Genomic DNA, 27,217 nt, shown 5'->3' on the forward strand with positions numbered 1-27,217 from the left:
AAATGCAAGGTGTCACGTCTCTTTGACGCTCACTCCTGGGTCGCTAAAATGACAACTTTAAAATCATTTTAGATAGTTTTATTCTTCAAACTGTTTTCTGAATATGTTGCCACTGTGGGGTGTTCTTAAAGTCTGACAGGATATTAGCTGTCAGCTATTATCGAACACCTAATAGGTTTCGTACTTAAAGGAGGTTATCTTGAATGAAGAGACGTTTTAGCGCACAGTTCTCAATATAATTCTTGCAGATGGGTATAAACAAGTATTTGATTGCTTGAAACCTATTCACAAAATATGAATATTTGTCACATTGTGTTCACTCTTCCTTTTTGTCATCAAGAAACGGGCACCAAAAGTCTGAATGACACGGAATGTTCCGACAGGTTGTCAGTACTTCATATGAACTGGATGTTAATACTCAAGTTGGCAGCTTTGATGACGTCACACCTTTCCCCATAATGCGACAATTCAATATCAAATACGGCTGTTAGGGTACTCGTCGATAGTATAGTAAGTATACTGAGACCGAGTGACTATGTATATTGCAGCTGCTATTTTTTTGCGTTACAAGTCCCTGTGATTTCAACATGGGATACCACCATGGCGTCTCATTTGTGTCTGCCTGTTTGGTCACGACATTAAAATCAGCTTATCAGCCAGGACAGAATGGATCCACCATCTTCATAATGAGCGTCACCTAAAGACTGATTGTAGCTGGTCTTAACTGACCAACATGAGAAGGATCTTTTCTTGGCCTTGCATCATGTAGGTGTACTTTATACACTTGTCTGATGAAGGGTAAGCCTGCTAGCTCTGCCAGGTCTACACAGATGTAAATATCCAGATTGGGATGTTTGCGATGGAAGTCTTTGACTGACGACCTTTTTGTTGAGTAACGAGCTGTTGGACACATTTACAATTCTGTCCAAATTCAAGAGAAACACAAGAGGTAGTGTAGCACAATTTATTCCAGGTTTTTCATTTTTCTCTTAAAATGTGATGTTGAGCAAGCATCACTTTCTAGATTGCAAACATTTTGCAAGTATTTTAACTGTCAGATGACATCAGAAAGCGGATTTGTTTAAGTTGGCCACATTTGCTAAAGTCCTCAGTCCAGAGTTTGTGAACATTCATATATTTGGTCAGCACTTTTTTTCAACGTTGTTAGCAATAAAATTGCTTCATGTCCCAGTACCATTGATCAGAATTTAAATTACAAGTAAATACATGTGTGGAGGTTTGTTGAAGCAAAGGATAACGATAATTTACATCTTGTCCAGGTACTTGTCGAGTGGTGGTATCGTCTCGCTGAGACCCTTGCGTTTCCTTGTCTCCAGTACAATGACTCCTGGCTTGGAAGCGGGATCTAAGGGATCACCAGGCATTACCTGCCAGTGATCAAACACACACTGGGGGAAGGCCTGACCACCTGTTCCTGCACGTAGAGCTGATGTGAAACCTGAGGAGGAAGACACAGAATGACTAATATGGACAGAGGCTGCCTGGTTAAAAATCGAAAAAGTAGTAAGAAGTTTACTTTCATATACATTATGTTTAAAATGAAAAAATTTCAGCGTGGAGTTGTCAAGCTATTCCCAGTTATATGTGTTTTGTCTGGTTCACTAGTGATTTCTTCGGATTGTTAACGGTCTCTTTATTTGTTTCTTGTTGTTTAATGCCACACACTCTGCAATATTCCAGCTATAAAACGGTCGTCTGTAAATAATCGGAGTCGGGACATATGAGCATCAAACCACACAATCGAGACACGCATCATCCATCACCCAAGTCAGCGAGCCTGACCCCCTAATCATGTCTTGTCTCATACGACAAGTATAGTTGCCTTTTACAACAAGCATGGGTTGCTGAAGAACTTCTTCTAACCTGGATCTTCACGGGTAAAATGTCTCTCAACATATTTGAAGGCTTATGGTATTTTTGTATCTGGCATCGTTTTGTATTGAAATGCTTACTGTAATCCGACAGTTGTGAACACTACAGATTTTCCATTTAAGCATAATTCATATTCATGCAATATCTTCACATACACCATTTCATATCCATACAGCATTCGTAGTTATGTTGGTGCCGAGGTCCCTGTGGCTTTCCCTTTTAGTATTTGAATCTAGAGACTGGCATCAATGAAGAAATCAATTGTCTTCAGTTGGGGAAAGTGACGAACATGTACTAGCAAGTTCTTTATTTTTATACATGTTTGTTGTTCAACGCCACACTCAGCAATATTCCACCTATATGAGAGCGGTCTGTAACTATTCGTGTCTGGACCGGACAAACCAGTGATTGACAACAAACAATTAGCCACTAGGCCAATGCATTGTAACATCAACCTACCGAATGACTCGTTTACTGGAAGGTAAGCCTTCTGTTGGCTCATGCTGGTGCCAGTAACATCGTTGTCCTCAAACACATGGCCACGTCGTTTGTTCAACACACCAAAGATTCCAGAGGCAGCTATACGGGGACACTGTAACATAGACCATGTGACTTTGAAAGGAGATGTATATCATGACAGAAGTATTTTTTACTACTTTTAAAACTTGACCAATTTAACTTTACCCCTAAAATGTAAACTTGAAAGCACTGCTAAGGTCTTCAGTGAAGATTGACCATACCTGGATCTCCACAAGGTAGACTGGTTCAAGGAGCCTGGGTTCAGCTGTCAGTGCAGAGGCGTAGAACACTCTCCTGGCTGTTGGGATGATCTGACCACCTCCCCTGTGGATGGCATCAGCGTGGAGAGTCACGTCTTGGATGTTCATACGTACACCTCTCATATTCTCATCACATAAAACTCCCTGCAAGCAGAAATGTACAATGATAAAAGAAACACCAAACAAAGACAGAAAAGTTTGGGTAATTGGAGATCGAAATGGTCTATCAATTTCAATGTTAGGACTTGTTTGTTGTTTAATTCCCCCCTGAGCAATATTCATGCTATATGACAGCGGTCTTCAAATAATCAAGTCTGGGCCACACAATACCGTGATTGAGATCGTGATTATCGATCCACACATTATTGGGATCTGATGACATCCATCAACCAAGTCAACGAGCCTGACCATCAGTCGCCACTTAACGCAAGCATAGTTGACTTTTATATGACAAGCATAGGTTGCTGAAGACCAAATCTTCACAGGTAGGATAGGATGACGAAGCAGGAGAATTGTTGCCGGAGAAGCGAAAGACCCATGTTGGGCTGATCCCTGGTTACAACGGCTGCCCAAGAGCACTTCACATGTATATATGTGATTTGCGGCAAAGGTGCATGTATAAGACCCACAAACGCAAATCTACACTATCCAAACCTACACAATAATTAGCCATAAAATTAACTTTACAGGTAAAAATGAACACAAACTTAGAAGTTATTGCTGTGTTATCATGCATGTAACATCTTGTAACCTGAGGGATACCTGTCCCGAGGTGATAACCTCACACCTGCCCATGCAATTATCACCTGAGCTGGGGGTGGTCTCTAAGTATTGCTGTTATTGCTGTTATTGTTCTTTATTGAAATATGTGTGGAAAGGGTAGTAATTAAGATACTGCATTATATTTGCTTATGGCATAATCAAAAGATACAAAATGGGATGAGTCTTGGAAGGGCTGGGTTTCTAAACAGATAAGTATTTAAAAAAGTTGTTTTACAGCTGATTTCTTTAGACTCAGCTGATGAAGTATCTGAATCTGTGCTTTCACCCAAAGGTTTGACAACTAGTGCAACAAGGTTGATAATTACACCCTTCACATTGGGGGAACTGACATTCTACTTCAAAATGTGATCTTCAGCCTTTTTGTGTGATACTATCAAAGGCTGCATTGATTAACCCTTTGACATGTGCGAGATAGAATGTTATGCAACGTCTTGCCACAAACCTTTTACAGTAAGCCCTGATTAGCTGACTATGTCTGACTGCCACACACAATACAACGTTACCATGTTGTGCCACCAGATCTGTCTTGTACTTTACTGATTTCTTATTCAGGCAAATTTTCTCCATGCGTTGCTTTTAAGATATTTCAATGGCAACAGTCTGAAAAATTCTTATTTTTTACAGGGCAAAAAGTATTTTTCTAGCATTTCTGACAGCATCTTAGCCGTTTTCTCCCAAATGGTTGATATTCCACAGCTACTGTGGAGGTCACACTAGGTAGGAGTAGTAAGCAGTAAGCCGTAAACCAGTTGACATCATTCATGACCGTTGTGTTGTGTATTAAATGCAACACTGCAATCATGAGAATAGTCAAAATATAATTCAATTCAATGCTTAAATGGTGCAATTTTAGGGTGTGTAAGAAACACTATTGCACTCATACTTGTCATGTACTATTGCTCATTAGGTACATTTAGAAACTAATCATGCAAAGATAAATAGATGTGACCGACAGTAAACAGTAAGCCTGAATTCATAAAACTCACATCCTTGGTGGCCCACTGGAATCCTGCTACAACACTGTCCTTGATTTCATTCAAGTACTGAACAGCTTTGGTGCAGTCCACCAGCATGTTGGGGCCAGTTCCCTCAGGACCGAAACTCCAGATTTTCCTGGCTTCAGTCACATCAAATTCGTACTTATCTGCAAGCAAACGTGCCCTCTCTTTGAAGTCCTGTTTTGGTGAAACGTGACCCTGGAAAAGAAAACAAATAGGTTTACATCAGATGAAAGAATTCACTGAAAATTTCCTACAAGCATTAATTCATTAATACCAGATATCTTTCTTAATATTGAAACATACAATTACAATTGATTATCTACAACATACTCAAAGAGTTTACTGCAAATTTATTTCACTTTTCATGAACAGAAAATGAAGGAATTTTTTTTATGTACTACTGTTACATAAAACAGAGCAAAACCGTACATCGTCAATGGCCTTTGGTAGACCATCTGTCATAGGTGCTGCTCTACAGTGAAGTCGATTGTGCTTGTTGGGAGACTTGGACAGGCAGGTAATAGATGACTCTTCAGTAACGGTTTCTCTGTAGGAAACAACTGGGTCACTCTTCTTGATAGGGATACAGGCATGGTCTTCCTCCAGATCCTTCAAGCAAATCTCCAGATGCAGCTCTCCAGCTCCAGCAATAATGTGCTCCCCAGATTCCTCAATTTGACACTGGAAACAACAACATTAATTAAGTGTGATTCTACCATGAATTTGGAATTTACTCGATTCTGATTGGTCAATCAGAGGCTATTAAATCACATTAAACCCCCTCTGATTGAAACAGTTGGTTTGACGGCCGCATCACCGCGGAAGGTAATATTCATAGAATAGTACTATTTTCAGTCATTGTCAGTAGGCATATTTAAATAATTATATCTACAATTACAGGTTACAAAATGTACAGATGCGGTTACTACAATATTCAAAGGATGCTGCATGTTCGGTTCGTAATTCAATTTAGCGGGGTTAAATCTACAGGTAACCTAGTTCTACATTGAAAACACAGTATGTTTATCTCCTAAATACTACTCAGTGCCACATAGTCAGACTTGATGATATTGAGGTGCCCCGGAAAGAACCAGGTTGGAATAGGTCTTCAACCCATGCTTGTTGTCAGAGGCAACTAATGGGATCGGGTGGTCAGGCTCACTGTCTTGGTTGATGCATGTCATCATATCCCAATTGCATGAATCGATGCTGATGACAGTCACTGGATTGTCTGATCCAGACTCAAAAGCTGTAGGGTCATGTTGACAAAAATCTGAAGTCACTGAGCGTGACCACCTAAACCATTTAGTGGCCTCGTGAAACAAGCACAGTTTGTTCAGTACCAAGTCTAAAGCAGAATCCCATCAAGGTTGGACTTCATGACCACAAATATTGTAATTAATGAAGAGCTAGATGTAATATTTCTGCTTGCAGGCAAAAGTAGATAATTAGGTAACACTGTTACAGAAAAGGATACTTTCAATGTGTACATACCTGCACCATGGGGTCAGACTTGGCTAGACGTTTGAGACCTTCTACCAGTTTGGGCAGATCACCAGGATTCTTGCACTCAACAGCTACTCTCACAACGGGACTTACAGAGAACTTCATCACCTGAATAACACAATCTTGCAAGTTCACTTGAAGTGGTCAACTTAAATGACAAAATTGCAAACACACAATGAAACTAAGTTTCTAAACTGCCTATACACACACACACACGTTTTAAAGTCTGGACAAGTTAACACACCTTCAAGTTGTGGGCATTCTCGAAGGTTGTGATTGTTCCTGTCTTGACCAGGTACTGGTCAACTCCAACCAGACCACAGATGTTGCCACTGGGTACATCCTCAATGGCCTCAGTGTATCTCCCCATCATCAGGATGGTCCTACGAAAAACAAGGCATTCAAGGTCAGCCACCAACATCACAGCAAATAGCACTGTGGCACTATCTTCCATTTGTAAATGCATGTGTGTATTCAATATTGGAAGAAAAACAACTTCACTGTCTACCAAAAAAACCCAAAACACTTTCGTAAGAGTATCAGTGACTTTGCAGGAGAGAAATGACATAAGGACATGTCACAACTATCAACCTTTGACCGGACATTCTTCCACATTACTAAAAATTGGAAAAATATCTTTAGGGCATTTTGGGAGGACAATAAGTCGATGCCCTAGAAAATCACTCAATCTGAAAATGACACACAGTTACTATAAGATCATCAGGTCCTCTTAAATTACTTTTTTTTCATCTTCATGGAATTCTAATTCATTTGGCAATAGCTGCCATTAGGAGAAGAATAAGGAGTCATCATTTCAAGACGTCTCACCTCTGAATGTTCTTGATATACAGATCAACCTTGCTTCCAGGGTTATAGTTGGGTCCCATGATGCGCACCTTCTGTCCAGTGCCAACAGTCCCAGAGAAGACACGTCCAAAAGCATAGAAACGACCCTTGTCAGAGGTGGGTACCATCTTAGACACATACATCATCAAGTGGCCTTTGGGGTCACACTTCTTGATGCCTGAATAAAAGAAAATTACCTTTTCAAAATTTGCCGCAATTATATAATCTTAGTAAAACTAAATATTGTATACTTCTCCTGCATTACTCCTTAATGTATTCACTCCTTACCTTACGACAACAAAAAGACAGCTGATGGCGATGGTCTTTGGTGAAAAAATAAAATTTCACATTCCACTCCTGCTTTTCGTACGGACCATCTCCCCTGTCATGTGACCTTGATGACAAGTCACCTTCCCCATATCGCTGCCTGTCGCCCGAGCTTAAAAAACATACTTTTGAAGTTTCTGAAGCCAAAGTGGGAAGGCATGTCTGTGACGTTGGGTCCTCAAACGTAGTAATGCAGGATAAGTACACAAATGTAAAAAACATTTAGATTTACTAAAAAATTTACTTATCCTGCATTACTCCTTAATGCATCTGTATCAGACCGTTTGGAGGCAAGAAACCTTCATAAAGTCCAAAACCTCAATAATTTACACCCCAAACCAACGACACATGTTTGTCAATAATCCGTGAGACGGAAAAAGCTCAGATAAACTAGGCTCGTTCAATCTTCTTACAGAAGGAATGTAGGAAATAAAGGGTAGATCCCTATACATATTTAGTAAAGAAATACTAGCTAAACAACTAATTCTTTACCTACTATGTCATCGAACCAAAGCCTGGTAGAAAAGCTTGTCTTAATTTATCCACTGGGCGAGTCAACGACTAGCACTGAAGTAGACTGGCTCTGAAAAGGGCGAGTTCGTTATTTGCGTCGAGGGTTACCATATTTTCTTGAGTATAGTGCGTTCTTTTCTTTTTTAAAATACAGCTGTGCTGAAGGGGGTGCGCATTATACACACAATTATGAGTTTTGATGTTTTTTTACTCCAACAGAAAAACATTACCGTGAGTACGTAACACCGGAAATTCCATGTAAACAATTTCGGAGAAATCGTGTGTGAAGAGATCGGAAGATGGCACAACTCACAGTTATTAACAGCAACCACAAACAGATTACCGCTATTGACACCTTGAAACGACCTTTAGCTGACAGAGAATGGATACATGTATCATAAATGCCATACTTTGACTTGTTAAAAGTCAAATTTGTTATAGTTTGATGATTCTATGTCAACACATAGTTCTCACGATCATGTGCGCGGGAGCCTAGACGGTGACTGGTCAAACTGGTTCCATGTGAAAAATAATTACCGGCAATAGCGATCAGCTATAGCTTAGGGTTATAATTATTTTAAATATATTTAGTAAAAACTGCAACTAAAGCAACAAGATCTTGGAATATATTATTCCTGATAAAAAAAATAGTTTCAGATACAATTTTTGACGATCCTTGCATTAAAACTAAAGTTATATCATTGGGTGTGTCTTGACCGAATAGATTCAAAGAAAACGTGTGTACAGCTGATTGCCGTTTCTGGCTTAGTTTACGGGAAAATACAAAAGGTAATCTTAATCCCTGGGTGTAAAACAATACCTAGGAGAACAAAAAATACAATTTAAACGGTAAATCAACATGTCCGGTGTTTTTTTTTATCTCTAATTTCAAATTTGTATTGACCAGGTTTCTCATCACCTGTTCATTTACCGGAATATTTGACTCATTTTTTCCAAAATACTGAATCTGCTAGAAGAGAGTGCGCATTATACTTGAGTGTGCACTATACTCAAGAAAATACAGTAGTTACCTGCTGGGCTACTACCAAAGCACCAAAACTTTGCACGCCTTCTGAAGTCCTCAAGAGCAACTTCACGAAGATAATGACTAGCGAAAACTGTGTCGGCCATCCAAAAACATCTTTCCATGACTGTTTTAATAGAACAGTTACCATGTAACGCCCTGATCTCGTGAGGATTATTCGCTCTTGGAGGATCAAGTTTGGCGATCTCATAAGCCAGAAGGATGACTGCTCGTAACCATAGAGATATGGTGTTGCGTCTTTGGTCTTAGATGTAGGAGATACCGGTATAAATAACCGCTGCCTAGTTTTGGAATGGCGGATGAAAACTCAAAGTGCTCGCACCGGGCACAAGAGAAGTTCACCCTCATCTTCGACTCCCATAATCTTCAATATAGGTGGGATGGTGAAGTAACGATCGGGTTGGCCTGGTAATTGAATTTTTGCTATAAAATCCCAGCACAAACCAAGATGTACCAAGATGTACCGCTCTGCGTACCATGCTCAACAGGTGAGGTGAAATCGGGTTTAACGTCGCGTCAAAGATTATTGCACTTATATAGCGACGTGCGTGTACGTGTGTGTGTTTGTGTGACTGCTTGTACTAGTCCGGACTGATGCCGATTTATAGTGCTAGCTCACTGAGATACCATGTCGCAGTTTAACATGAATACCCCACTCAGACACAGTATACTGACTCCGAGCCAACCAGTCCTTGTTTTGGCCCCTTAATGCCGAACCCCAGACAGGGTAACAACAAGTACCATCTTTAAATGTCTCTTGGTATGATGCGGCCGGGGATCGAACCCCGGACCTTCCGCTCTCCGGGCGGACGCTCTACCACTAGACCATGGAGGCGGTCCCATGCTCAACAGACCCGAGTGATGTCGATTGCATGTAGCTCGCTCACCCGTGCCGCCATGGCTGATGCCAAGAGAAATAGTTTTCTTGGAGAGGTAATAAAATGAGGATGCATAGAGGAGCTCGAAGGGGGGTCCTCGCAAACCTTGAAGTACCACGTTCGAGTCCCAAGCAGAAGGACGGAATTTGGCCTTCTGATCCTAAAGCCTAAATGAGCGATGTAGGGACTGCAGTTCCGGGACCTTGGTCATTTTGCGATTTTCCAGAACAGCCAACAATACGTAGCAATGGTGCTACCTTTAAAGAGCGATATGTTATGAATATGTTATACATACATAGCCAAGAATTGTAAACAATTCGACAACCCTTGCAGGCAAACAATTGTAACAAATGGCGGGTAACAACGAGCCACAAGGTGGGGAAAAAAGACAAAATGTTTTTACTCCTAAATAACCAACATAAAACTACACAACTTAGTAAAAGTAATAAAAATACATAACCCATTGCAGATAAAATTTCGAATTATATCCAAAGCTGAAAATATAAAATTATCCAATTTGAAGAGCTTCGCTGAGCCAAATAAGAAATAATTAGCTTCACTTCCTTTCAGTTGGTTCAGGAAATCAAAAGTCAAGGGATATGGTAGAATAGCACCACTTACATTACTTAACAGTTGTCTTTGGGTAAAAGAAAATTCGGTTAACATTATGGAGTCAAAGCTTTTAAACTCGCTACAAGTGAAGCATTCAGACAGGCATACAAGACCTCTTTATTTCAAAAACGAATATAATCAGAAAGTGCCAAATAGCAAAACAGCTGTGCTATAATATTGTGGATATTTTATACATCCTGTTATTTCTGAGCACCACACCTGCTACACACAGAAGTGTGTACTATATTTGTGCTCTGCAGCAGTTTTATTTTGCTAAGATTAAAATTTGCAAATTGAGCTGAGAAAGCCTACATCAGATTAGTTCAAGAACCCAAGCAGCCTTCGTTAGATGGGTTACTTCTTATGGTGCAACCTATGGAGGTGTCCTTGGTTCTTCATGCAGTGAAGTATTGTGCAGAGTAAAAGATCTGATTTCAACTAAACTGCCCTTCAATGCCAGTTTAGTGGCCTTTCAGACATTGAAATGAGATGGTATACATCAATATTCCAGCAAAATGATGGCGGTCTGTAAATAATTAAGTCTCAGCCAGACAATCGAGTAACTGATATCATGAGCATTGACCTACGCAAATGGGCTACGATAACATGCATCAACCGAGTCAATGAGTCTGACCACCCAATCCCACCGCACAAGCATAGTAGCCTTTTACAGGAAGCATAGGTTGCTGAAGACCAATTCTAACCCGAATCTTCACGGGCAGTTCTATGCGTGTGTAGTCGTTTACCTGTAGCAGCTTCATCATCAAGGGGGCCTTCATACAGCAGCTCCATTCTGTAAGCCTGGGCTGTCACTGGAGAGGGCAGGTTGAACACAATCATCTGCAACATGGCGTCACCAGCAGGGAGCCACTTCCTCATGAAGGTCTGGAACAATGGAATAACAATAATCATCACTTGGCAAACATCTTGATCAGGGATTTAGGATCACACTAGCCCCTAGCCACTCAATTCCTCTCGTGTTAACCGTATCCTAAAGGCCAGTAGATTTGGGGGCATTCTGTTATCACTCTTCAGGTTAATTTCTATCAGTTGGTTCAACTGGCAATCATTGAAAATCAGACCAAGAATTCTTGCCATAAATATGTCTCAGTCATATGACTTAGTCAACAGGAGTTAAGAATGGATGGAAGACCTGTGCCAGGTACAATGCAATACAAACAAAATTCTGACAATATGTTGAAAAGACGTGGAAAATGATTGTTTTCTCACCTTGAGGAGTGGTTTTCCCTCATGTTCTCTCTCTTCAGCAGTTAATGTCACCTTCAGCTTGTCAACCAACTCTAAAGCTTTAGCCTTTGGTTCGTTCATGCATGTTTTGAACACCTGAATATACAAGAAAACATGTTAATTTAGCTTTAATTTTGCATTCATATCTTCAATAGATCATGATTTTACTGATGACCCCTATCACAGCAAAGAAGAAGTTTTGGGGTAGAACTTTCTGTTATTAACATCAAGAAGAATATTTTCCTCCCAAGAGTGATGTTTGGGCTCATAGTCTCAATTGTGTTTCGTACAAATTGCCATTGTTGATTAATAGTGCAGAAAGGCTCTGCTGCATCTTCCTCTCACCTTGTAGATAGGGTCCAAGATGTATTGGGTAAAGCCTCTCTTGGCATCAACTGGCATGCTTTGCTCTGTCTTCTTGTACCACTTCTTTTCCTTCTTGCTGTAGAACTGGTCACCCCAGAGTCTCTTCATAATCTGCTTCTCCTCGATCTTGAACATGCTCACATACATACGGGCAAAGTCTTTCAGGGTGAAAGCCCAGCCGTGAAGACCGGCTCCAAACCCTACTGTTCCTTTGTTGGGACTGATCTGGAAAATAGTTTTTGATACTATTAATTCTGCTGATATTAATTTACTGCTTACGTTTATTTACATTAATGGTGCTTATGTTAACATGACATGAAAACTGCTGCGAGTCAGTATATCATGAACATCCCACTGGTGAGTTGTAATGTAAGAAATATTTGTTACAATTTGTCAAAAGTGTTCATGACGCATTAATTTAAACTTACCTGGAGGTCATTGTCAAAGTTGTCTGGGTCGTTTAGGTCTTCTTCTCCAGCATAGGTGGCAATGATGACGTTGATGTCCTCAATGATCTTCTGGAAGGTCTGGTACATGTCTTCTGTCTCCAGCTGGAGTGTCAGCAGGGCCAGATCCATCTTGTTCATCATCAGAACAGGCCGGATACGTTCAGTGATGGCCTGACGCAGAACAGTCTCAGTCTGCACACACACACCTGCAGAAAATAAAACCATGCTATGTTAATAAGCATGAGCTGACAGTATTGCACACACTAGGCATAATTAGGAACAAGAAGGTTAGAAACTTCTAAAAAAACAAATAGTAAGCAGGGGTCACTAATACTCCTGACTTCAACATATTTCTAAGTTCAAAACATGAAAAAACAATATTTTCACAGAAGACAAACCACTTATCAAAATCAAACTTTGCACTGCACCTCTCCAATTGGTATAGATACTGTAACCCAAATTGGTAAAGAATACATGAAGTAGTTTTTTAAGTCATAGGTCGCACAAATGTTGACGAAAGAAAATGTTTAAGTTCAAAACATGAAAAATTCCTTTTTCAGAAAATACACGTATCAAAATAAAACTTCACTGCACCTCTTCCATTAGCATGGAAACTGTTCCCTAAATATGAAAAGAATCCATGGACTAGTTTTGTAGTCATAGGTTGCACAAATGTGTCAGTAAAAATATTTGAAGTAAAAAAAATGAAATATAGCTGTATTCTTTTCAGAAATCAAAATATTGAAAACAAACCTTGCACTGCACCTCTCCTATAGGCATAAAAAGTGTTCACCAAGTTTGAAAAGAATGAAAAGAAGATGTTCAAAAGAATGTCCTTTTAGGTCAGGGGTATAAAAAAATGCCTTCTCTTGCAACAAAACTTTTAGGGAAGAGATTGGAAGTTATTCATATATGAAATGAAAAGAAAGATTCTTTTGCATTGCATAGCTTTCCATTGGTGTGACTACTGGGGACCATGGCCACTCATGCAACAATGACAGGGATACTGGAGACTTATTTGCTCCACAATACCAAATAGGTTAAATCCTGACAGTCATCATGGTCATACAGATGATCAGAATAAAACAAATGGATACAAGTGTTGATGTCAAATTCACTGACCTGAAACACAGTCTACAACCACTAGTGCGCCGTCAGTAACTCGGAGGGCAGCTGTGACCTCAGACGAGAAATCCACGTGGCCAGGGGAGTCGATCAAGTTGATCAAGAAAGCATTGCTGTCCTTCTCCCACTGCTTGTCAGGCCTCTTGATGTAGCATGTGTCCTTGTCGGCAACCTCGTAGTACAGGGAGATGGCACTGAATGGGTAACATTCATACTTTATCCCAATGTCATCACAAAAAAGGGCCAAAAAAAATGTTCTATAATATATACTACTCAAAAGAAGTTAAGGATGACCTGATTCTTTCATATTACAATAGTTAATCTCTCATCCCATGACATTAACATTACCAATATGAAAGAATTGGGTGATCCTTAATTTCTTTTGAGTAGTATATTTTGGTATATGAAATACCATTTTTAAATCTTCACACTTATTTGAAATGTCCTACAATGTAACAACTCAAATTCCAAAAATTTATGCACATTGTGCTAAGGTTTTAAAACTTCAGCAACTGTGAAATTTGTCAACTTACGTAGACTTGATGGTGATGCATCTTTCTTGTTCGTCCTTCCTGGTATCGGTGAACCTGGTCTCACCAGCCCTGGAACTGGCAATGATACCAGCTTTGCTGACCAGTGAGTCTGTCAGCGTAGACTTGCCATGATCGACGTGGGCAATCACAGACATGTTACGGATGTTTTTCTTTTTGTCCATGATGTCACGGATCTGGTCTATAGTGAAGTTCACCTAAAAAAGATATGAAGATACAGAGTATCAAACAGCTGTTTAACTGTAGGTATATTACCACATATATTTGACACCATGATCCAAGAACTGAAAATTATGGGACACACCTGCACAAAAATATTTGAGCAAACTGATAACATATTAAAATCCACTGTCTTTCTTAAAGATGAATGTCTGGATGATAGAAGCATGACACAAAGGTGAATTACGATTGGTTTAAATCAAGGGACATAATCCGATGAAGAACCTTTTTTAGGATATGAATTTTACCAACAGCAAACAAAAGATGCACAGCAGGGATTTATCTGACCCTTTCCTGAGGTTGATGTTTGGCCACAACTCCAAATTTGTCAGTACAAATTCCCAGTTTGAGATGAAAATTTCCCTACTCGTTTTGTAAGTCATTACTAATGTTATGGCTTTGTAGAGGTGACAAGCCTGACAGGACCAACAAAGGGGATTGAAGAGTTTTTAATGCTTAGTTTTACAAAATTGCATTGAACATTTTGAATGCCAGGTCAATAATCGATTTTGAAAAGAGTTTTTTTTTCCCAATTGCTGCCATGGGCAGTAAGAGAATGAGAGTGCTAGATAAGTCCTTGGACCACCAGCATGGCTAATTCACTTGATTTGATAATTTTAAAATAAATACCAGTGGTAATAACAGGGTTCCCCGGATTTTTGGCTGAAGTAATTTAATCGAAGGACACCTTAAATGTAACTTTAAAACCGGGTTAATGACAAAAGCAGTTTGATCTCATGCTTTGGTTTGAACAGTGATTCTAGGTAATTGGCAGTGACTACATTTCAAGATAGTGCTTGCAATCAACTCTTTCTAAACCTCCAACAAATAATTTGATACATTAGAATGTCAACATGGCGTGGGTTCTTTTTACACTGTAAGCTTCTAAACTATTCTTTACTGTAACAATTTCCAGTTTTAGGACTACTATTATATAGTATTAATAAATTGCCACTACCACTGACTGTGTAAGTGAATTAGATTTAAAAACTTTCAAGTTTGTAAGGTGTGTGTCACCCACCCAATTAAACTTGACCAAACCAGTTGCAGTCAGCTGACATTGATGTTTCACTAAAAATATTGAATTGGTTGTGTTTTTTAACACATTCAAACTGTTTATTACGATTCACGTGGAAAACTTGTATTATCATCAATAGAGCAACTTTAACAAGTGTCATTGACCTATTGGCACTTTTGAAGCAATAATTATTAATTTTAAGAGCCACAAAACTTAAGTCTCGTATTGTGAATGTTTCTTTGTACATCTACCAAACATAGAAATACTGCGATATATAACTTTTTAACATATATGTATGTAAATGACTAACTACGCAGATATACCTATAACGCCAAAACAGGATAACAGTATGACTGGGGCAGACATTACGCAGGCCTGTGATCTGACAATGTGTCACTTATGATAATATATCCTTCCAAAGCTCTGATAATTACAAATAATTAACAGATCGCTCTCCGTATGTTATTTGTCACTGCCAACATATCTTTCAGTGTACGATCACATCTAAATCGAATGGACTGATCATGTCCGTATATTGTGTAAGAATATGGCCATGTTGACAACACAAGAAAATATGGACAGACATATCTAACAAAATACACATTTTAGTACATCTAAACTCAGCAAATAGATTGATCAATGTATAAACTTTCAATATATTGCTAAAATATAAAAGGATGAAGCATACCATCTTGGATCGAGTTTCGATTAGACAACCCCGCTTTCTGACAAGTTGTCTTTTCGGTGAACCCGAATGGAAAAGGCTGTATCTTGCTCACGTGACGTCACTTGTGAAATTTCCGGTGCCACGTTTTAGGAGGAACAGCAGAATAAGATATATGAGGAAACACGAGAACTTCAGTTTTTTTAATTATTAGATTCTGTATATTTTGTGGCATTAACAGATAGTCTGCATTCGAAGAAAAATACGAAACTTTAACGAGAAGATTCACTATGTACTTTATTGATGCTTCATGAAGTCTTGATATTAGTAACAGCCAATGAAGTCAAATTCCTTGCACGCGAACGTGACGGTGTCAGTTGTGAATGTGTCTAAGAAAATCAAAACGAAAGCTTAGGCAAGTTTAAGCATTTAGTGATCACATTTACGTATTACTCAACGGTACTATTGTAAGCAGTGTTTATATTTTGTATTAATTTGGAACATCCCGAACATTAACTATAGGCTGGGAAGTGATCACAATATCACCTAAATAAAGACCATTCGTTTATCATACGCCCCCTTTAGAGTCAAAAAGACAATATGACCACACTTATTCCTTAAACAAATATTTATATTTTTGGAACATATAATGAATTGTTTATCATGACAAAAAGATTAATTATTTGCATGGTTTCTTGTTGAAACTTGAATTATTATTTTTGTGCATGTATTACCTAAAAGAAGCTAGCGCCTTTTAAACACATTTGCTTTCATTTGTTTGGGGCACCGTTACTTACATAATAACTTATATGTTGCACTTAATATCATATTTTGTAAAAAAACTATTGACGTTATAATGGTGTGGGAGATGGGAGATTCAAGAAATGTATCATGAAGTTAGGTACATAGCTGTCGATGAAGCACCATCTTTTCATAAACTGGCAGTGTATATTGTTTTTAAAAAAACTTTTTGTAGGTAGCATGGACAGAAAGGATCCAATACTGGAGGTGAGGTGAGGAGAAATGGGGTTTCACGTCGTGTCAAAGTGCACAAACACATGCATGCACGTCGCTATATTTAAGTGCACTAATCATAGAGGCGACCTCCTGTGCGAAATACGCATAATGTCGGAAAGCGCACGTTACATGTCCAACAGTAAGGAATAAAGGATGCGACGCTAAACCCCATTTCACCTCCCACCTATGAAGAATCGTTGCTTTAAACAGCATTCACTCTTCTATCTCTCTACACGATGTAGCCATTTAAAGAGCAAATGACTGTAATTGAGTTTTGAGAGAAACACAAAGAAGAGAAGATAGTTTCTATAGACTGGAAGCAAGTTCGAATATCGTTAATGGTGTGCACATTCGAAAGATTGAAGTATTTCTATTGAGACTATCTGTACAGTAAATGAAGTATAACCAACTGACAGGTGTGACTGTGGTGACACCTGTGGCTGTCACGTGACAGACAAATGCGTCGCATATAAATTATGTAGCTATTTTTAGAGAGGAATTTACACCAGTGCCGTAGCCAGGCGGGGGGGGGGGGATGTTGAAATGTTGCTCCCCTAGATTTTTCATAGAAAACAGTTTATTGGAATCCAGTTGGGGACAAGCGATACTTGTACAAATATTCCCCCCCCCCCCCCCCCCCTCCTCTGTAAAAAAAAAGAAGTTAACTAGGCCTTGCCTTGTAGATAACCCTTCATTTTTCAATATTTCTATTTAATTTTGTTTTGTTAAATATCGGATCAAAAGAACACTGCATTCTTGATCTATTTTAAGGCATTACATAATTGGATAAAAATACACATTCAAATCTGTCACGATCTCACGTACTGACTCCACGTGATCGTGTGAACGGACGGAATTAATCATGAAACATAAATCCGTATTGTGTTCATTGTGTTTTGCCTTAAAATATTCCAATACTTGTGGAAGATCGTACTATTTATTAACAATATATTCTATTAATCATGATTAATTGTGATTACAAATTTGCTAAAGATATTCAGTGTTTCCGACGATTCCAAACTAAGCGCCATTGGCTGGCGAAGTGGGGAAAATCGTTATTACTTTCAATTTTTCAAGTTCGTATTTTCTTGCATTCTGAGGTATTATTGCATTGTATTTTAACATTGCATCAAATGGAATACTTTAAAACTAAGCGTAACATCCTCTTTATTGATCCTGCGTAATACAAATACACCTCTAAAAAGACCATAACAATAGTTATAACTATTGACAATTATGAGAAAATTAGAATTTGGGAATTGTTTACTGACATTTGCTGCAGACTTGGAGCCGAGTATCTCCCTCCGAGCAGATCTACACGGATTACACTGAGCCATAGAGAAACCACTCATGCATGGTCCGGCAACCCAGGCATAGTGAAGCTCTAAACATAAGACAACCCGGGTTGTAACCCTAGGTATATGCCTGGATATACTAACATTTTCTAGATAATCCGTCTCACTAAAACGTGTATTCGATGCTCGGATGTGTTACCTGAATTCCTACATGTTTGAAATGCTAAAATTATATATCAGTGTGTACTACTGTCATGCAAATACGTGTATAATGCATTTGATAAAAAACAACATACAGAGCAATTTAGTGAGAGAGAGAAAAAAACCAAGTTAAATGTGCGAATTTCTTAATTAATCAGTAATATAATCGCCCCCCAGTAAATCAGCCAGTTCACATTAAAGCAACTTCAGAGGTTCCATGCATATACTATTTGATGCGTGAAGATATTGCAGAACCGTTTAGCTCTGTGCAGAAATAAAATCAATATAACTAACGCATTTCAGTGTTAGGGGGATTGATTACAAACTGATCAAATAATAACGTAAAGTATTGTACTTTTGTGTATCTAGTCGAATCGCAAGGTAGACACAATTTCATGGATAACAACTTCTTTAATACTGTAAAAAGCGACGTTTCGTTATAGATCCTTATACCGTTGTCAAGCAAGACTGAATGAGGGACATTGTACAGAATATATATAGTAGGTGGAGGATTGACAGTAGAGGATTAACGCTAACCACAATTACATTCATGAGTGGGATAGGCCGTATAACCACAGCTCGTATGTTCACTGTTTGTTTACTGAATGTATGACAGGTCGCAGCCAAGTCACATTTTGTAACCACCCAATACAGGAACTACTGTTGATAAAATGCGCTATGTTACAAAACAGATCGATTCAATTCCCTCTGTGTTAATGATGTCTAATATTTAACTATGTATCTCAACACCATTTAACTCATGTGTGTATATTTACAGCAGAGCAAATTTGCATCATGTCTGGAGCAGGTGCAAATGTGAATGTAAATATGCACTGTGTGTATATGTTGCAATGTGAACGTTTATGTTAACGTAAGAGGGTGATCAAATAAATATCTGTTCTTTAACTAACACCAAACAAATTGTCAACAGTTGCCAGTTTTTATGTGTATATACAGAATTGAGCGGACGGTGTTTTCTTTTGGATTCAATGAGTCAGAACTTTGTATGCAAATTGAATCAAACACATGTTGCTTCACGAGAACAGTTTCGGGGAAGTAACTCTCTTCTCATTCAACTTTGGAAAACAACCTGTTTTGTGTTGAAAGTCGTAAACAGACTGACGAATATGTGTGCCTTACACAATTTACATACTTTATTTACCCACCTAAGTTGATTTTCATGTGAACGCATAGTAAATTTACGTATACACACGTATGTATAGTTACCCATGTGCAAAATTACTTACGTTAGTAAATGTTGTGCACGTGAACGGGGTACAAGAAACTTGTCTTACTTCCTTCACATCTTAAAATTCTCTGCTTTCTTTCTCATACTCATTCGTCCAACTCTATATCTGAAATTCTTGGTGGGATGTTTATTGCGCTTAATCTGGTCACGACCTCTAAGACTCCACACAAGACAATTAAATTTTATACAACATTATATCATTGCTGCAACCAACCACTGGGAAAACAGCCTGGAACGTCCGCTGGCAGCAAGGGCTGGCTGATTCTTATGTTATATTTTATTATTATAGTAAACACTTGCACAAAGCCTACCAACGATAAAATTACAATGCTTTTCTACGTACTACAAATACCTAAAACTCTGCTCTGAGAATGATCATGATGCCAATCACTGGATTGTCTGGTCCAGACTTGATTATTTACAGGCCGTCGTCATATAGCTGGAATATTGCTGAATGCAGCGTTAAACAACATGTCCTTCTCAGAGGGACAGACATGCAAAGGAGAACGCCACCAAATAGTTTACAACAAAGTACTGGTCACGACATGCCGTATTAATGCATTGTGGGGTAAATAGTGTGCTCTAGTGGGGAATGGAAACAACCAGATATTTCACTTTTGCAAATAAAACCATTAATATTTTTAAATGTAAACACATTCTAAATTCACATTCTGCTTTTTCATGTTTCTCACAAAGCTTTGTTTTTTTGTTTGTTTTTTTGTTTAACGCCGCACTCAGCAATATATATGACGGGGGTCTGTATATAATCGAGTCTGGACCAGACAATCCAGTGATTGACATCACGAACATCGATCTATATACGCAATTGGGATACGATGACGTGCATCAAACCAAGTCAGCGAGGCTGACTGCCCGATCCCGTTAGTCGCTTCATACAAGCATAGTCGCCTTTCGCAAAAACGTTTTTCGTCTTTTATTATTAAATTTTTAATTTTTTTTTCAGAATTTGTTTCTGAAATATTTTTTATGTTTTATATTTCGCAAAATTTGTTCTCACGTGTGCCTGGTTATGGCGAATAACGGACCATAGTCTTTGGTGTTCTCTTTTGTGGCGAAATCGCAATAAGGCATAAACATAAGGGAGATAATTCCGTCAAACTTGTGCCTCGACAACACTGCAGTTAATCATTCAGAAGTGGCAATGGTGTTCTTGAGTATCCATGATAAACAACACAATATCGATGCAGTCGATGAAATGGCGCTTATAACATGAATAAAGGAACAGGTTTTGGTGGAATCGGACTTCAGGAAGAAGTAAAGAATACGTACAAATGCAAGAGAAGTGATTGTTTCTTTGAAAGTCAATTATTTTAGACGACTGGGTATGTTGGAATCAAATTCCTAGTTCTAGTGCGAAATGAATTCATTATAATAAACTGCGGGCAAAATAAAGTATGCAGAGGCTTTTTTATGTCCAAGAAAATTGAAATAACTGTTGTTAAATTTGATTACGTCTACTAAACCATGACTCATTCCTGCAACAGTTTGTAAAAATGTAATCTGTAGCTGGGTGATTTTGTGTAAAAATAAATTGGGACGGCAGACTTGGGTGGTAAGAAATAAATCTGCAACCACGTGCCCCACACCGTGTTTGAAATGTTGTAATTTGTGACGAAAACGCAAATTTAGTGATTTCCAAAGATAAGAAGTCTGATACCCCGTTCACATAAGCATCATTTACTCACGCAAGTAATTTTGCACATGTGTAGCTATACAACACAGTATGCACATAAAAATTAACAAAGGTGTGTAAATAAAGTATGTAAATGGTGGAAGGAGCACATATTCATCAGTCTGTTGACTGTTTTCACAACGTTCAGCATGAAAAGGATGCTTTTCAATCAAAGTCGAATGGGAAGAGAGTTATTTTGTAAAAATCTTCGCATGAACCAACATGTGTGTGATTTAATCTGCACACAACATTTTGACACCCTGAAACCTAAAGACCCAATGTCCGCATGAAAGTTGGTATTGCTGTACACTGAATAGCGGCAACTTCAGAATACAGAACTGTTGCCAATTTGTTTGGTGTCTGCAAATCAACAGACAATGTCAGATATAATGATTAGATCATCATCTGGGGTTGGCATGAACGTTCACATGACCACACCTACTTTATATACAGTGCAAATTTACATTTGCACCTGCTCCAGGGCACATTTTTCCTGGTTAAATATACACACATGAGTAAACGCGTTCACATGACAAGTATACTCACGTGAGCACATTTACACATGTATGCAAACCACACACACACACACACACACACAAACACACACACACACACACACACACACACGTATAAAGGTGCATGTGAACGGTGTAGATACTTATCTTCATGCGATTTGTTTTATTTAAATAAATATTTGTAAAAATAAAAACTTGTAGAAGTATCATTTGAGTGCTGACTGAGAGCAAGTACTGTTCATTTTTTGAATTATAATATCGCTAACTTAAGACATTGTCAATAAAGTATCATCAAATGGATGGTCAAGGTTCGGGTGTTTGTTATTCTCTAAATATGTTGTTTGTTGTTTAACGCTGCACTCAGCAATATTCCAGCTATATGACGGCGGTCTGTAAATAATCGAGTCAGGACCAGACAATCCTGTGATTGACACCATGAGCATCAATCCACTCAATTGGGACACGGTGGCGGGCATCAACCAAGTCTTACGACGAGCATAGTCGCCTTCCACGGCAATCATGAGTTGCTGAAGACCTATTCTACCCCGGATCTTCACGGGTGTATGAGATATGTAACGCGCTGGGATAAAACTGACAAACTGACATGATACTTAATTCATTAATTAATTTAATTTCGACAACCATATATGAGCACAAATGTGTTTGAAGTAGTGTCTGGTCGTATTTAACTTTTGTACCGATAAGTTCCCCCTGAGTTAGATCGCGAAGGTGAAAAATCGTTGCAGACTGGATCAAAGCATGAAACTTTGCATAACTATTTGGAATATCAATCTTAACAATAATTTAGGGCGGTGCCCAAGCCACCTGGGAGTTTGCTTTTTGTGTCAGTAACTTACTTATGAAGACTCAAGCCTTTTTCAAAACCATATAGATCAGTGCCGTAGCCAGAAGTTGGGGACAAGTGATACTTGTACAAATATTTGCCTTGTAGATCTTATTTGGGTGAATTCCTGCACGAACCACTGATATTGAATGTACCACTTGATGTTGAATTCACCCCTATAATGATATCGTTCTAAAGGAGCAATGATTAGGATATGCGTTTCGCATTTCCAGAAACACTCAAGTCGCTCGCAGGCGAGCCATATATAGCCTATGGAGACTATTATCAAGTCTAGAATTAGCAACGTCACCCGGTCAACGTAGGCACTTGTGACTGGGATAAGTCTTGCTGCCAATCAGCGTCCTAAGTGTTTAGCGTGCTCCCGTACTGATATGATACAACCAGTCACACAAGTGGCAAATACTAAATATTGCTTATGATAGACAAAGGATATCATATTAGGTTTCATTGAACGCGATTCAATTATAAATAAACAAATAATTCAGGTTATATAACGCAATATGTCCTGCGATAAAAATACGAAACTTACTAAAAATATGTTAGCTTTGCTGCTTCGTTATTATCATGTCTGACATTTATGATGGTGATGCGAATCGTGCATCCGTAATCAGATGCAGGTAAAATGGGGAAGAATTTCAAAGATTATTTAATGTTTTTCGAAAATTTATTCTACCATTAAGGTGACATAGAAATATCTTCTGCTAAATGTCGAAACTCACGATGTTTGTAAAAGCAGGTGCTTCGAGGACCATTCCATCCCTGAAGACAGGCCTAACATTGTGATTCATAGGGTTTTGTTTCCAACACCTAGTGCTTGAGAAACGCCGTGTGTCTTCATGGTTTGTATCATATTTTTAATAATGCGTGTATTGTGGGAGCATTCTGAAATAATTATCGAAACCGAATTCACGGCGATGTAAAATTGTCTTGAAATCATGGTATATTGTCGTATGTTGTATTCCAATCTGCATTGGAACACGTTTTAATTGTTAGGAATTAAATCAATGGTGTGTCTTAGATTGCTACACGCTAGATATTTTGTATTGCAACAGTTGTATGTATTCTTATAGCAGTGTAACAGCCTGTTTGATGAACTGGGATGCAGATTATAGAATATGATCACCCAGTACAGTAATGCATTTCTAATGACATTGTTTGAATAATTTGTTGATTTAGTGAATGACTAATCTAGGACTGGTTAATACTATAGAAAGGTGATATAATTATGCACTTAACATTTTCTAACATACTCTGCACAACACAGAGATAGTTTATGTAACAGTGCCAATTATTTATCACAACATATCAATGTGTGCCTTTGAGTGCCAGTATGCCGACAGTTCTGGGTGTATTGAAATCATGCATAAAATAATTTTGCGAGGTCACACCATTAATTCAAGCACAATTCAATTCTCAAAACAAAACAATATAGCTCCACATAGCAAATAGGGCTGGGGCAATACACCAACTCTGCGATTTGATACCTATCACAATACCTTGCTCACTATCTGATACGTATCACTATACTTGCATGTGCTATTATCTGTGGTGTGTAAGCCATCTTTTTCATAGACAGAATGGCCATATACCTGGCACACTAATGATTTACTGTTGGCAGTTTCAAGTATGGCGCAATGGATGAAGATATTTACGTTTTCACTACTCATTTTCACAAGTAATTAGTGTTCGGTGTAACATTTATTAAAAAAATGCATTTAAGGTAAGAATCGATACTTTTTAGTTAGTGTGAGATTGTGATCGATACTCGTTTCGAGAAGTATAACATCGTGTTCCACCGATGCATCGGTGTATCGTCCCACTACTAATAGCAAAGCCGTCAACCCAAGTGCTGCGCAGAATAACTGGCTTAGTTCATGTTTTGATAAAAGGCAAATTGAGGAGAAAGCTTGTGTGTGTTTTTTTCAAATGAGGTACAAAATACAAATTGCCGGCTTGGTTGGATTAGAAGCCAGTGCTTAACAAAGCCTAGCTTACAATGTAAATGCCTTGCTCATATGAAGCCAATCACTCTTCTACCCAGTGTTTCTTGTGGCCAGCCTAGTACCTCTGTCACCTCTCAAAAAATCTATTCAATTCATTGCATATGTTTTTCATCTGTTGCATTTTTTTGATGAGTCTACACATTTAGATAAACATATGACATGAAATGTTTTATTGAGAAAGTATCCTAAAACGTGAAAATCTTTTGCGTATTTATCTTCGTACGATGACATTGTGGATTGATGTCCTGTTGGATTGAACATTACATAGCATGGAAATTGAGATCATAGCACCCCACGATTATTTTAGTTTTGTGTGTCATTTAGTGTCACACTCAACAATATTCAACAATATAATGATGGCAGTCTCTTAACAATCAATTCTGGACCAGACAATCCAGTGATTGACATCATGAGCATTGATCTATTCAAATGGGATACAGTGACATGCATCAACCAAGACAGCAAGTCTGACCACTTGACCTGTTAGTCGCTTCTTATGAGAAGCAATGCTATCAGGAAGATTATCCTTATAAGTCTGTGGTTCATGTCAGGTATTTTGTCTGGGGCCAGTGGCATAGTGTCAGGTTCAAGTTATCTGGAAGTAAGTCAGTGTATATTATTGTGTGGTACATAAGATTTTTTCAAATATTTTTACCTGTATGTATTTCAATACTGTTATGATTATTGTCAATTTACTTGAAATCCGAATAGGTAATGAATTCCCTCCTCAGTTTATAAGTAATGAAGGGAAAGCTGAATCTGATTTGAATTGTCTTCACATTGATTGTATGCAGAAAATGTAGTTAATTGATTTGTGTACAGGCAAGTAAGAAAATATATTATTATGTTCAAAATGTTTTGCATGAAGTAACTGTTTAATCACCATTTGATTTTTTTTCAAGATGATTGGCCAAACAAGAGTGACTGCATCAAAGTTGTCTCCCCATTTCCTACATCTGCAGTTGTTATGACAACCCATGAAGGATATGTGGAAGTAAAAGACATCATACACTGCGATATGGACGGAGGTGACACTGTAGATGGTGCCCGAGGTGGTGGATCCCCAAAACATCAACTCATGGTCAGTATGTCCGAATTCTCTGAGTCCATGATTGATGATGGAGCTGACAACATCAGTATGGAGGTACAGATGGGAGAGGAGGGCTCCAGGCATCCCAGCGAGATCAGTTCCATATCATACCAGAATCTCCTCGAGGATGCCGATGCAGGTAGCACGTCCTTATCCCGCCGGGATAGTGAGGACAGCAATGACTCCTATCAACCGGACGACCCTGACGGTATTGCCGACTTCCCACCTGAAGATATAGAACGGTTTGAGTCTTCCGATCTTCCTCTCTCGGAGCATTATGCTGTAGCACGGAAGTCTGAATCCACAAACCAGAGTTCTAATAAGGCTACGAAACAATCTGATTTCTCACCTGAGGAGAACGGAGGAGAGAATTTGAGTGTGTGTTCAGACAAACATTATGACAATGTTCCCATTACGATCACTGGTGAAGAAGATGATGCGGATGTGTCTGAGAATGGATCTTATGATAGCAAGACTAATGTGATACTCCGAAGGAAGGCTTCATCTTCTGAAAATGTGAGAGAACTCAATGATGTAATGGATGCAGTGAAAAAGAGAAACAGTCTAGAAATCCGGAATAATATTCCCACAATTGGGCAGATAAAGACTTATGATAAGGATATTGATGACATAACATATAACGCTCAGGGGGCCAAGCCAAAAATCCGAAAACAGTCCCCTGGTCTTGCTCGAAGAGTTTGTGATCGTCCCATGGGTTCTGGGAGTGATAGAGAAGGTTCAAGCTCTGAGCGGGAAATGGAGAGGATAGAAAATCATTTAGAGCCAAATTTACCTCGTGCATTAGGATTAGAACTGTCAGGGGAGCCAACAGTTGGGGTTATAGAAAACGGCAAGGATGGCATTCAAATTATAGCGCCTAGAAAAAATCTGAACATTGAGAATGAGTACGACTATGTTAAGTATGCTCGTGTACAGAAGGGTAATTCATATGTAGGCATGAGGCTAGCTTATTCAAGTTCCAGTGATTCTTTGAATTTAAAACGGAACAGTATGAACAGTCAGGACAGTGGGTCCTTGGACAGCTCCAGAGAAACATCTCCAGAGAAGATTCTTCAACAAAAGATCTTGCAGGATTTAGGAGTACCTGCACCAACTGAGCGAGTGAATGAGGACTCTCTCACCGAGATTCCATTGAACGGGACTGATGGTAATATGGTGGATGACCGCAAGAGCTTTACATTGTCACCTGAGAATACTGAGTGTGATAGTGTGGAGGTAGAGAGTGTGATGTCCGATGGTGACCGGTCGACGCTAGGCATGCCCATGGTGGATGATGGCTTGTCCAGTAGCCAGGCCAGTGATGTGGAGGATATGGGGAACCATGACTCCTCCATCCCCTCCGAGATCCTCAAACAGAGGCAGAAGCAGGACATTGAGCAGGAGTTAAAGAACAGTGAAGACAAGGTGAGGTATTTGTGTGGTAGGGTTCAGATCGGGCATTGCAC

The 27,217-nt window shown here is 38.8% G+C and overlaps 2 protein-coding genes across 17 annotated transcripts in view; one reads left to right on the top strand and one right to left on the bottom strand.

Annotated features, from left to right (window-relative positions):
• Positions 1-950: 950 nt before the first annotated feature.
• On the bottom strand, positions 951-16,000 carry LOC124135718 (eukaryotic translation elongation factor 2). Its single transcript, XM_046501204.2, has 15 exons — positions 15,848-16,000; positions 13,905-14,119; positions 13,369-13,565; positions 12,226-12,452; positions 11,777-12,022; positions 11,414-11,527; positions 10,930-11,068; positions 6,791-6,986; positions 6,207-6,345; positions 5,951-6,070; positions 4,886-5,137; positions 4,442-4,651; positions 2,634-2,816; positions 2,353-2,485; positions 951-1,459 (listed from the first exon to the last, which is right to left on the bottom strand). Exons 1-15 carry the CDS (start codon positions 15,848-15,850, stop codon positions 1,266-1,268), a joined length of 2,568 nt encoding a protein of 855 aa, XP_046357160.1. The 5' UTR covers positions 15,851-16,000; the 3' UTR covers positions 951-1,265.
• Positions 16,001-23,195: 7,195 nt separating this feature from the next.
• The window catches only part of LOC124135719 (amyloid-beta A4 precursor protein-binding family A member 2-like), a 164,544-nt gene continuing 160,522 nt past the window's right edge, over positions 23,196-27,217 (top strand). For 5 of the 16 annotated variants that reach the window (XM_048396021.1, XM_048396024.1, XM_046501207.2 and 2 more), the window contains exons 1-2: positions 23,335-23,497; positions 25,564-27,176. In XM_048396021.1, the coding sequence (XP_048251978.1) occupies positions 25,629-27,176 (1,548 nt within the window). In that variant the 5' untranslated portion in view covers positions 23,335-23,497; positions 25,564-25,628. Of the gene's footprint in view, positions 23,276-23,333; positions 23,498-25,563; positions 27,177-27,217 lie in introns of those variants that run through there. The other 11 variants (XM_046501206.2, XM_048396026.1, XM_048396032.1 and 8 more) reach the window with 6 other exon arrangements.

The sequence above is a fragment of the Haliotis rufescens genome, unplaced genomic scaffold, assembly GCF_023055435.1.
Source record: "Haliotis rufescens isolate VD_foot unplaced genomic scaffold, xgHalRufe1.0.p SCAF_1, whole genome shotgun sequence".
NCBI lineage: Eukaryota > Metazoa > Mollusca > Gastropoda > Lepetellida > Haliotidae > Haliotis > Haliotis rufescens.